The sequence below is a fragment of the Lytechinus variegatus genome, chromosome 12, assembly GCF_018143015.1.
Source record: "Lytechinus variegatus isolate NC3 chromosome 12, Lvar_3.0, whole genome shotgun sequence".
NCBI lineage: Eukaryota > Metazoa > Echinodermata > Echinoidea > Temnopleuroida > Toxopneustidae > Lytechinus > Lytechinus variegatus.
The window spans coordinates 18,974,204-18,987,193 of record NC_054751.1 but is presented as its reverse complement, the minus strand read 5'-3'; the positions used below and the strand labels follow the sequence as shown (position 1 = coordinate 18,987,193).

Genomic DNA, 12,990 nt, shown 5'->3' with positions numbered 1-12,990 from the left:
CAGCTAGTACGTGATACGATGAATCGCGTGCGTGCATCGCATGGTTTTGAAGCCCATTTCTCATGCGCGCGCGCGTTGTGCACACGCCTTTTCACGTACGAGTGTAAGTACTGGCCGCGCGCGCACATACACGTCGAGTCATGAAAATCTCACGCAAAACATTTTTTTTAACTTGGCATCTCTGATGTACATCACATGTAAACATTCCCTGTCATGTTTTACATACACATATATGCCTCTTTTTCATCAATTACAATGAAATCAAAGCAGGATATACCATGATTTTTCTCATCATGTAAACATTTATCATAACAAGAATTATAAGTTCTGCTTTCTATTTACAAACTGTACATAGTTGGTAACAGCTACACTTCACAGTCTATTAATAGTATGTTTTATGTTTTGGCCAACTCAAATTGGATGTAGAGTCTGCAGTGTGTTCATCCATAATAGGGGAAAAGTTACTATATAGCCGTCGCTTCAATAATTTTCTTTTTAAATCTAAGAAGGATCTTGGCCAGAGTTTGGTTTGAGCTTGACAATCTGTGATAAAGGCCTGTTCCATGGAAGCAACAACTAATTGTCAAGCTCATAGTTTGGACATTATTCTTTATACAGTCCTTCAGTTATTGATTTATTTCCTGAGTGAAACCAACCTGTTATCAAATACAGAAGGGCATCTTACAACAAATAAATTTAAAGTATTGCAGTTGACTCTTTCCTAACCATCAAAGGCTAAGTCCACCCCAGAAAAATGTTGATTTGAATGAAAAGAGAAAAATCAAATAATCATTATGCTGAAAATTTCATCAAAATCGGATGTAAAATAAGAAAGTTATGACATTTGAAAATTTCGCTTATTTTTCACAAAACAGTGATATGCACAACTCAGTGACATGCAAATGAGACAGTCGATGATGTCTGTCACTAACTATTTCTTTTGTTTTTTATTGAACTTTTGAATTATACAATATTTCATTTTTTTACAGATTTGACAATAAGGACCAACATGATTTAACCATATAGAATTAAACAATGCTAATCACACATGTTCAGGGAGGAATTAATCGTTATTTCACACTACAACAGGGAGAAAAATGGAATATTTCATATGATAAAATACAAAAAAAAATAGTGAGTGATGTCATCAATCTCCTCATTTGCATACTAACAAGGATGTGAATATAACTGTTTTATGAAAATAAGCGAAACTTTAAAATGTCATAACTTTCTTATTTTACATCCGATTTTTATGAAATTTTCAGTGTTATGCTTGTTGGATTTTTCTCATTTTATTTGAATCAACTTTTTGTTGGGGTGGACTTGCCCTTTAAGAATATCTTCAAGGTGTAGAAAGGCATAAGAAAATTCAGATCTTTACAAAAACAACTGTAAAAATGCTGCAATACTTTTACACTATTTACAAAGTTGACAAACAAATTGTCTATGTTCTGAAGACCTGAAAAGTCTTATCTATATAATTTTGATAAGTTATTAGGAATTTGAAAAATATCAGAAGTTTGGAAGGAATGAAGGGGGCACATGTAAAACAATGTATTTTCCAAATATCTCATTATTATATCTGTTTTTTTAACTCGGTTAAATACAAACTACTCATATATATCATACATATTTACACTAACTATCTGTGAGCTAACCTTCTTTCTTTATTTATTCCATAGTAAAAAAAAAAACACACTTATTGACTGCATTTTCTGAAAATTCTTCTTTTCAGACTTTGCTTAGATTTCCACTGACCGAACAATACGAGTATTCTGGGACAATCCATTGCAATTTATAGTCTCACAAATCTGTCAATATATACTATTCAATGCCAACAAAAAAGTGAATTAACATAGAAAAGATGGGGAAAAAAAGACACCAGAGATAAGAACCTGACATTGAAACATACGCCCTAAAAATGGATGTTGAATTTAAACATGAATATTCAAATTACAAAATGACACATTCATCATGTAATATACAGCTCTGTATGCCTTGTTCCTATCATGCTATGGACCTGCTGGTGTAAATCCATCTCAGATGAAGCCACTTCCCAAATTCCAGTTGACCTCACTAGTCACTACTGTGTACAGGCAAAAGTACTTTGAAATACGGCAGATATTCCAAAAGGTTGGACATATAAATGGACATGAAAAGAAACACAACAGAAATCGGTGTTCAATCGATGAGCTTCACACTTAATGCATTCATATCAGACATTATAACCTTGTACACGGTAGTCTTAATGTACAGACAATGTTAATACCGTTGGAATCCACACTCTGATAAGATTTCTGCTTCCTTATTATTAAGGCACATGATACAAGAATAGTACTAAATGGTTTAGTATTTCTTGGTTCGAGAGCGAAGTTTTCGTGTGATAACGGTAACTGTAGAGCCCTCTGATGGTTTGGCCTCGCCTACATATTGTCGGCTGATCATCTGTAAGGTAGGGAATGGGGGAAATAAGAAGAGACAGATAACATGCATTATAAATGAGACAATAAAAACAATCTTAACATGCATGTACAGAAAAGAGAGACTCGAAAGACAAATAATTCAACAATCATAAGAGAAAGGGTGCATAACTGAACAGGCCACACCTACAGTAGACTACGCATATGTTGACCTTCCGTTAGATAATCGCTTCACTCGAATCATTAGTTCAGACCAGAATATGAAACACATGTCACTTTAACATCTTAATCAAATTTCACCAACGTCAAACAGATTACTATGGTTCAAAAAGATTTTACCTAGATTCACCTGCATATACCGGTACATCTAAATTCACTGTATAGATCTTACATTGTTTTATTCATGGTTCAAAGATTTTGTGAATTAAGCACCAAAAAGTTTCACCTAAATCAAAATTTTGATCTTTTTTCAATTATTATTTTTTTGGCAAAGTAACTTTTCTTAAAGTTTCCTAGTTAACAAAAATAACCTTTCTTAAAGTTTCCTAGTTCCTACACAAGTTTATCAACTTCTTTCTTTGTAAGAATTGGATTAAGCCATTTGGTGAAGGAGGGAGTTGTAGATCAGAGGTAGGTGGGGGGAATGATTTTCTCAAATAAAGAAAATCTTACCTCATGAGGGGAGGCTTCAAATGGAGCAGAAATATCAGTTTTGTAGAGCTTCCTCTTTCTCTTCTGCCTCTCTGGAGCCAGGGACGGGACAAAGGTATCCATCTCAACGGCTTTGGGAGGGGACGGGGAAGGGGGCTTCTCCACCTCTGTGGACGGTGATGCAGCACCTGTAGCAGTGTCAACCAGTCGTTTGGCTGGACGGACAACAGATGGAGTTAAATTTACAAAGCATGCTGATGATTCGACTATGGTGTTGCCATGGCAATGAATGTTTGGGTTTGGTGTAGGCGAAGGATATTAGTTATTGGAGAATACCAATGAGGGTTGGGGGTAGGCAAATAATGGAAAACAGAGCAGGGGTGGTGTACACAGTGATGAAATAGGAAAGGTTTGCCCAGAGCAGGAGCAGGGGTGGAGTATACAGTGATGAAATAGGAAAGGTTTGCCCAGAGCAGGAGCAGGGGTGGAGTATACAGTGATGAAATAGGAAAGGTTTGCCCAGAGCAGGAGCAGGGGTGGTGTACGCAGTGATGAAATAGGAAAGGTTTGCCCAGAGCAGGAACAGAGATGGAGTATACAGTGATGAAATAGGAAAGGTTTGCCCAGAGCAGGAGCAGGGGTGGAGTATACAGTGATGAAATAGAAAAGGTTTGCCCAGAGCAGGAGCAGGGGTGGAGTATACAGTGATGAAATAGGAAAGGTTTGCCCAGAGCAGGAGCAGGGGTGGAGTATACAGTGATGAAATAGGAAAGGTTTGGCCAGAGCAGGAGCAGGGGTGGATTATACAGTGATGAAATAGGAAAGGTTTGGCCAGAGCAGGAGTGGATTATACAGTGATGAAATAGGAAAGGTTTGCCCAGAGTAGGAACAGGGGTGGAGTATACAGTGATGAAATAGGAAAGGTTTGCCCAGAGTAGGAGCAGGGGTGGAGTATACAGTGATGAAATAGGAAAGGTTTGCCCAGAGCAGGAGCAGGGGTGGAGTATACAGTGATGAAATAGGAAAGGTTTGCCCAGAGCAGGAGCAGGGGTGGAGTATACAGTGATGAAATAGGAAAGGTTTGCCCAGAGCAGGAGTAGGGGTGGAGTTTACAGTGATGAAATAGGAAAGGTTTGCCCAGAGCAAGAGTGGGGGTGGAGTATACATTGATGAAATAGGAAAGGTTTGCCCAGAGCAGGAGTAGGGGTGGAGTTTACAGTGATGAAATAGGAAAGGTTTGCCCAGAGCAGGAGGGGTGGAGTACGCAGTGATGAAATAGGAAAGGTTTGCCCAGAGCAGGAGCGGGGATGGAGTATACATTGATGAAATAGGAAAGGTTTGCCCAGAGCAGGAGTAGGGATGGAGTTTACAGTGATGAAATAGGAAAGGTTTGCCCAGAGCAGGAGGGGTGGAGTACGCAGTGATGAAATAGGAAAGGTTTGCCCAGAGCAGGAGCGGGGATGGAGTATACGGTAGAGAAATAAGAAAGAGATTAAAAGAGGTGAAATGCAAGTATGAGGGATTAAGAATATTTAGAAAAGTGTTTTAAAAAACAAAGGGAGGTCAAACATGAAATCAAAAGATCAAATTGAACATATGATAAAGCAAAACAATTAAAAATGCAACAGAACAGAAAGTTCATCAAAATGCAATAGAAATAAGATGTGATTAAATAAATATTTCTTCCATTGTAAGAGTTAGTAAACATTCCCATTATAGGTGTGTAAGCGGACAAGTTATTGTCAATGCATTTGAAAAATAAGATCAATGGGCGCAAAGAAAATAAATAATGCAAACAAACAAAATATGAGACATCATGCAAGGGAAGAAGAGGAGAAAAATTGAACACACATTTAGCAACTCAGCCAGGTCATAAACAAATCAATAGACAGTAGTTACTAAATCATATAGCTTTGTTATATGAACAGAACACATAAACAAGAAGGAAGATTTCATTAGTGTAGAAAAATTCTACTTTATTTCATATATACTAGAATATGATATCCCCCACTCTGTGAATACATAAGTATTCTAATAATAATTGGTGGATACAGGAGTAGAAAAAAGAAAAACAAAGAATAGTAAAGAACAGAGAACAGCAACTTTTCTAATTTCTAGAAAGCAACATGTATGAAGCTGAAATTAATTAGCTATGTGTGATTATATAGACCTCTCTATAAACAAGATTTTACATGTAGAGCTAAGCACTTGTGTTTTACATTATTCAAAGTCTAGGCGGCTGATTCACAAAGAGCAATAGGAAAGTGTGACTTTATCCAAAAGTTGTAAAAAAATCAATGTAGACAATGATTGACTTTTTTGTGAAAATATGAATTTGAGCATTGTATATGATTTTTAGCTCCCACTCTGATGTTTTGACTTGCTTGGCCCCTATTAAATTTGAGATACCTTTTTTTATGATACTCACATTGCAGGGAATAACTTTCCTTATCCAATTTCATTTAATAGTTTGTTTGGTCAGAAGGGAAAAGACCTCATCTAATAAAAGTTCTGTACATTCCTATGTAAAAATAAGCTACTTTTTGTATAGCAGTATTTTTAAAAAAGTGGAGCAATAGCAGGATATTTTTCCCTTCATATATATCACGGACTTGTGCTTGTATCACTCTATGTTGGCTTTGGGAAGAACAGCTTCCTTATAGAGCAACAGCCACACCGGACTTGGTGATTTTATCATTTCTCTTAATAAAATAGATGCCTTCAAAAACTTACACACAAATCTTATTTAGTTATTGCTTTGTTTACATCAAAAAGCATTCCATGCAAGAGAAGTGGCTTCATGCAAAGAAGAAAAAAATTGGAAACCCAGTGTTTTGAATTAGGCATTTCAAATGTTTTCAAATTGTTTTAGATCACATCCTTCACATACGATTTTTTTTTAATCTTTCATTCATCTGCAAATGAATTCCAACTTTGAAAATGAATAAATGTTAGATTTCTGCACACATGATACTAATGTGTGGATTCATTGATGACCATTGGAGAGGAGAGGTATGCATACTCTAAAAAAATCTGGTCAATGTAGTATTGTCGGGTACGGCTCATAATTAGGAATCAAATCTGACTCTAAGTCACACCCAACTCTCTGTGTGAAACAGCGACAAGAATTTGATCAAGATCAAAAGAGATAAATACAGGGTAAATAAATGGATAGATATATTGAATAGACAGCTGTAGAGAGATCAGATAGTAAGGTGGTCAGAGTGAAATACAGGCTGAGAGAGATGGGGGGGGGGGGGTGAAAACCAGGAAGAGCAGGTAGGAGGGAGGGGAGATGGAGAAAGGAAAAGCAAGAGGAAGTGCTACAACACAGCACATCAAATTCAGGCGGTATGGATTTCTAAAAAACATTAAATCATACACATTTACTCACCAGTATCATAAACTATAAATAAGGGAGAGCGTTATAAGAGAAGAAGCAAGGGGAAAGACAAAAATATGATATTTGAGCATAATTACTTCATATTTTGCAATTTGCATTCATTTCTTTACAGAGAGGCAAGCTACATGAATTACCTATTGATTTTCCAGAATAGAGATATGTTGTGTACTGAAGTTAATGTTATGAATTCCATCAACACCATTATGAAATTTATGACTATTTAATAGTGGAATACGTTATGAAGATATGAATAGAGAGAAAAACCTTTACATTTACTTTGAGAGTTACATGAATAATGAATGAAAAATGAATCTGAGTTTCATGCAGATGGTAAAAGGCTTTTAATTCAAAACTAATCGTACGAAGTATTCCTGAAAAAAAAATCGTTTGGACTATGGATGACTTTTGAAGCAATCAAATACAGTTAAACCTGTTTTATCAATGACATGTAAAGAAGGCCTACATGTTTCTGTCCATAAAGACATTTTTTTGCCCCTCAAATAGTTTTCCAAGATGTGACACATGTATCACAGGAATCTGTCAATAAAGACCATGTTTCATGTCTCCCTTTGGTGGTCTTAGTATGCACATTTCCAGGGTTCCCAGAATTTCAAGAAAGAAAAATTCCCTTATTTTTCCCTGATGAAGTTTAACCCTAAATAGACTGGGCTATTTCAACGCCTAAGAAGACTGGGGGGGGGGGCTGATTCAGCCCCCCCCTTATGATCTCCGCCGTCAATCGCGCGATCGCGACGAAAATTGGCAGACGCGTTACCCATGGCATTTTCTACAAAACTATAACATCAAATTCTGCAAAAAATCTCATGTCTCATTAATTATGCTAATTTATATGTAAAATCATAAGTTTGCTCTAATTAATAAAATAATGCCCCTGAAATGCTAATTTTTGTTTCACATACTCTAGATAGGCATCTGATCAAATTGATTTTAAAAAAATTTCGAAATCACATTTATTTTCTTATGTATTCTACTGTTTTCTAAATTTCTTTATGTATTTCTTTGTTTTTTTGACTTTTTGTTTTTTATTTTTTTTCGATGAAATTGTCGGGGACTTTATTTTGACCATAAAAAAGATAGAATTAATTGATTTTAAGGAGTAAAAGGAAAAATAATGATGCATTTGTGAATATTGGCTAAGAACACTATTTGCATTGGATTTGTACACAAATTCACGTTTTTGAGTAATTTTGGGTCTGCATGCACTTACGAAATGTTGCGTAATTTTGAAAAACCGCGTACCCGGGGGTCACAATTTTGGTCTCAAAAGTTGCGCAAGACTTGAAATTAAAAAGTCAGCGAGCGACGCAGTCAAAAAATTTCGCGCAGCGGATTAATCACGAAAAATGTCGAGGGGGGGGCTGAATCAGCCCCCCCCAGTCTTTTTAGGGTTAAATATTCCCTAATAGTTATTCAAACCCATTCCCAGTTTTGCAAGTTTTCTAAGTTGTTGGAGCGAGTTACATGTATTTTTAGTATAAAAAGTGTACAGCAGTCAAAGAGGCGACACTAAAAGACCACCATAACCAGTCATTCAATGGATGCAATTTTGATATGCAACGAAATATGCTAGTAACAGAGTCTGACTGACTACTGTACTTTCGACTTTTGGGCCTCATTTGAGGCATTTCCCCCTTATTTTTCCGACTGGAGAAAAGTAAAATAATTTTCCCTGATTTTCCTGATGGGCTGGGAACCCTGATTTCACTGTATTGCTGTTGGGACTGAACCATGGATAGGAATCATGATTGAAAATGAGAGGGTTACATGATTTTCGTTGAAATAGTCATCTATCATAACACTTTTGCGGGCATATCTCATAGGGCCTTCGGTACCTCCCATTACTTCCCACTCACCAGACTTTCCAATAGGAGAGTTCTGTAAGTATTCATTGATCCTAGCCAATGGGCCTCTCCTTTGACTGCTATCCGAGTGGGATGATGTCGAAGGGGACTTACCATCCTCTGGTTGGTTCTCAATCTCCTGTGAAATAGCAGAAAAAAGACAAGAGTCACGACATGGAGGAAATTATATGATTAACAGGTGAATTATAGGTTTTTCAGGATGAACAGTCAATTTACAGATATTCTTAAAAGCATAAAAATTAAAGCAAGACTTTGACTAGCACAATTAATACTCCCTCTCCTTCCCACCAAAACAATAAGGGGGGAGCTAGGTAAATATGCACAAAGAAAAAGATAAAAATTTGAATTTTGTCAGAAGTATTACAGATAAGAAATGATTTTCTTTTTGTTTTCTGAGAAGAAATTTAGAAACTCCCAAATTTTTGCTTCGATAATATCTGTGAAGTTCAAATGTCTCTTCTCTGATCCATATGAACCCTGTCATAAGTTACATTACCTCATGGAGACTAGTCTTGCTTGATGCCCTTGTGGCACGACGCAGCCGACCTTTTGGTTTGACACCAACACCATCATCTCCTTTGAGCTTTTTGGAGCACTCAACGTCCTGGTCCTGAGTTCAAAGTAAGTCAAATAATAATGGTTTAATAAAATGAATATTCTTAGAAGAGCAAACAAAACGCATAAAAATGTAAAGGTAGTCGTTCCATTGAATTTGTTAAACCTAAAAGGCATAAATTATCGTACCACTGTTTTGTAGTTAGATTCTTATGTTGCAAGTGTGGAGATCATATCAAATTGTGATTCTGAATTAACATATTTACGCAATTAAAAAAAACGATTAACTAAAAGAAAAGTAAAATTCTTTGCATCACTAACAAGAGTGTCGCTAAGGCGAGCACAAACTATGCCCGCCTGTAACATGGAAAATTGAGTTATTGGTCAAGTAAGAAAAGTGGAAGGTGGCGATTTCACCTTTGACATTCTGACCTCATAGTCAATAGAGAGCTGGGATTTATGCTAGTATCATACACCAAGTTACATGAGCCTTGGTTATAAAGTTCAATTAAACTGAAGTTATCACATTTACAAGGACTTCAGAAGGGTAAGATGAAATCATGTCAGTGAGACCTTTTGACCTCAAAATCAATAGGCTTCCTGGGATCCATGCCAGTATCATACACAACAAATTATATGAGCATTAAAACTGAAGTTATCGCGTTTACAAGGAAAAGTTAATGGACGGACGGACACCGACCGTAATACAATAATACGTCCCGTCTAGGACGGGCGTATAAAAACAAAACAACAGTATGGAGATCAAAAGCAGGAAACAGTAAAGGAAAACTCACATCGTCTCCACCTCCTCCTCTCTTTCTTGATGACCTTAGGGATGTCTTGGTGACCTTAGCAGCACGTCCCTTACGAGACGGCTTCTTCTGAAGGGGGGTAGCATCTATCTCAACTCTGATAAGGAATGGAAAACGATACGATTAAAAAGTTTGTAACTTACCAGATAATTTATTTAGTTCATGTTCTAAGGAATAAATCACATGCTGAAATGATAACTCTTTATATACAAACGTACACTTGTAATGTGCAGTTATTCATCATGATAAATGCACATGCGAGGTAATGAATAAGATTTTAAAACATACCTAAACAAAAGCAAAAGAGCACATAAGTAACAAGTAATGTAATGAAGGGAAAACAAGTAGCAACAACTGATTATTTTAGGAGTCTAATGATTTCTCTTAGGTAACATATGTTGAGAAAGCTCCATCATCACTGGGTACTGTAACAAAAAGTTTAGCGATCGATCGTACTCTTGATTTCCACAACTGATTGTACATTGTAATCAATGCAATCAATCACAAAGATATTCTTCTACGATGATTGCAATGTTTCATGTTACGGACCCCTGGTCATATGATCAATCCATTTCCACTATACATAATTTTTTCTTTCGCATTTAGAATGGACAGAGATTGTAGGTATGCGTACCTAGACAGGCGACCAGCCTTGTATCCCGCTTGATCCTCAGGCTCGATGATGATGATACTATCATCGTCTTCAGTGCTGGTGGTTGAGATGGTGGAGGCCAGGGAGGTAGTAGACGGCATCCCGGTAAGCTTCTTGCGAGATTGCTCATCTTCGCTTTTCTCGGAGGACGAGGTGAAGTAAGAAGATTCCGTCTGAAAAGGAGGAGAAAATTTGATTGTGCACATCATTTTACTATCTACAGTAATGTTTCTATAAGACTGATGCATGGATGTACATGTTCCTCCATGAATGCTGCTTAAGTGCTTGGTAACATTTTCATTACAGAAGGAAAAATAAAGTAAAGCTATAGAAATAAGTTTCCATCTGATAATACAAAAAATTTGATATTCTAATGCTCTCATGACCTGTCTAAAGTAGTCAGATTTTCTTCACTATGGCTGGTTATCATCATTCCAGGGGCCTGAGCGGACCCTTGGATACCTGGCCTTTGTAGATTTGTGTTGGTTGCACTTGCCCACTTTCATGCCTGTTGAGAACGTGCTGCTTATTGTGCTCTCCAAAAGGAAAGATATGATGAAAAGGAAGGTTTGAAATGATGGAAAAGTTCTGATAACTCTCCATGATATTTATGACTATCTACTACTATCAGTATCATCAACAGGCTGGTGAAATTTAATCTTCAGATTTTCTCCAAGAGCATCATCAACATATGGTAGTGAACATTCTTTTCTTTGTAAATCTTGCAAGGGTCATCCAATTCAAGGTTGAGACTCTCCTCTGTCAGAATCAAACTATAAATATACGATCACTTTTGTCAATTTCCCGGTGGGAAAAGAATTACCTGATCTGTCTGTGTCTGCGACTCCTCAACAGAGGATGATTTTTGGGAAGATTCTTCAAGTTTCATACCCTGAATGGAAAGAAAAGAAACATTTCAAGATAAAAATGTAAGTCGTAAGTCAGTGTCATATGCTCTTTCATTGACACCTATTAAAACTCTGTTTTTTGTTTGTTTCTGTACATCAACACTGGGCGCATCGTGGTCTAATGGTTCTGACTCTCGCCTTTTGAACAGAACGTAATGGGTTAGAATCCTAGTCATGACATGATTTCCATCAGCAAGAAATTTATCCACACTGTGCTGCACTCGACCCAGGTGAGGTAAATGGGTACTGGCAGGAAGTAATTCCTCAAATAGCTGTGCGCACTAGAATCGGTAGACTAGCTTAGCCGGGGTAATATAGGAACGCCTTGAGCACCTAGAAAGGTGGATACGTGAGCTATACAAATCCTATATTATTTATTATTCTTATTATTATTAAAACTGAGGTGAAAAAGAATGAACTTTTCTTTTCAGGTGTTTTTTTGTGATTGGGACCTTACATTTTTTTTCATCCAAATATTCATGAACACAATTTGTTAGATTTACAGGAAATCTCTTTCCCAAAAATGCTCTTACCATTTCTTTGATTTCTTCATCTTTAGAACTGAGGGATTCTTTGAGTTTTTCAATTTGCTTCTCCTTGGTCTCAATGACACCCTTCAGTTCTTCAATAGATGCCTCTTGGTCCTGTGAAGTGCAACGTGGCAAACATACAACAGTGAAAGTATCAAAGGCAATACCCAATATCACTATCAAATTGAACACTGATCTGTGAAACAGATTATTCACCGTATGATGCCTAGAAAACTTCTGTGCAGAGCTGCCGACCTGAACAAGAACATTTCAGTATTTTAAAAGCTGAAAAATAGGCAATTTCAAAGAATTGCCATTATAGGACAACACATAAAAATGAAATTTCAGAAATGATCAATTTGCATGAAGCTATCAGTATTCTCTTAAGTTCTCAGTACTAATGTCAGTACTAGTTGGCAGCTCTGTTTGTGTATATGATTTCAATAAGGACAGTGTGGACATCACTTTTCACCTTCAGGAATGCAACTGATCCCCGACTCTATTGTCATCATCACCATAAAAAAGAAAATATAGCATGAACATACCGCAATCACTTTCTGAGCTTCTGAATATCAAAAAACAAGAACGAATATTACTTTCTTATAAAACAAAGGCACAACATTTTCTAATAGACCCTTGATGCTTCCCTCATAACAACAACAAAAACAACACCAACAACAATAATGATAATAATAATAAATAATAATAATAATGTTATATACATAAATAAAGCACCAAATCCACTTGTGCTCAAGTGTTGACATACCTCAATAACTTTCTTGGATTCTGTTTCATTTTGTGTGTTCTTGAGGATGGTGTTACGCATTTCCTTCTGGGCTTCCTCATGCATCTTGATTTCTGCACAAAGCTGAGCTGTCATGGTCTCTCCCGTCTCCTTCACCTTAGCTTCTCTCTCCTCCAGCTGCTTGTAGAGATCAGCTATCTGACTTTCTTGCTCCTAGCACACATCAAAATGGTAAATTGATTGGTCAATACCTACTACAAGGCTCCACATTAACTTTTTTTGGTGGTGGCCCGTTCGGGCCACCAAAACCTTCAAATAATTTTTTTTGTGGCCCACTAACAAGGTTTGGTGGCCCGAAAAATATAAAGAAAAACATTAATTAAAAAAAACAAACTGAAATATTCTGCAATCACTAACACGTACCACTATTC

At 36.8% G+C, this 12,990-nt stretch overlaps 1 protein-coding gene across 8 annotated transcripts in view; it reads right to left on the bottom strand.

Moving 5' to 3' along the window:
* Positions 1–1,262: 1,262 nt before the first annotated feature.
* Positions 1,263–12,990, bottom strand: part of LOC121425644 (kinesin-like protein KIF20A) — a 43,340-nt gene continuing 31,612 nt past the window's right edge. For 5 of the 8 annotated variants that reach the window (XM_041621777.1, XM_041621783.1, XM_041621781.1 and 2 more), the window contains 10 exons: positions 12,581–12,772; positions 11,818–11,928; positions 11,200–11,268; positions 10,359–10,549; positions 9,707–9,821; positions 8,854–8,967; positions 8,349–8,475; positions 6,466–6,477; positions 3,093–3,337; positions 1,263–2,445 (listed from right to left, as the gene is read on the bottom strand). In XM_041621777.1, the coding sequence (XP_041477711.1) occupies positions 2,347–2,445; positions 3,093–3,337; positions 6,466–6,477; positions 8,349–8,475; positions 8,854–8,967; positions 9,707–9,821; positions 10,359–10,549; positions 11,200–11,268; positions 11,818–11,928; positions 12,581–12,772 (1,275 nt within the window). In that variant the 3' untranslated portion in view covers positions 1,263–2,346. The remainder of the gene's footprint in view (positions 2,446–3,092; positions 3,338–6,465; positions 6,478–8,348; positions 8,476–8,853; positions 8,968–9,706; positions 9,822–10,358; positions 10,550–11,199; positions 11,269–11,817; positions 11,929–12,580; positions 12,773–12,990) is intronic. The other 3 variants (XM_041621779.1, XM_041621778.1, XM_041621780.1) reach the window with 3 other exon arrangements.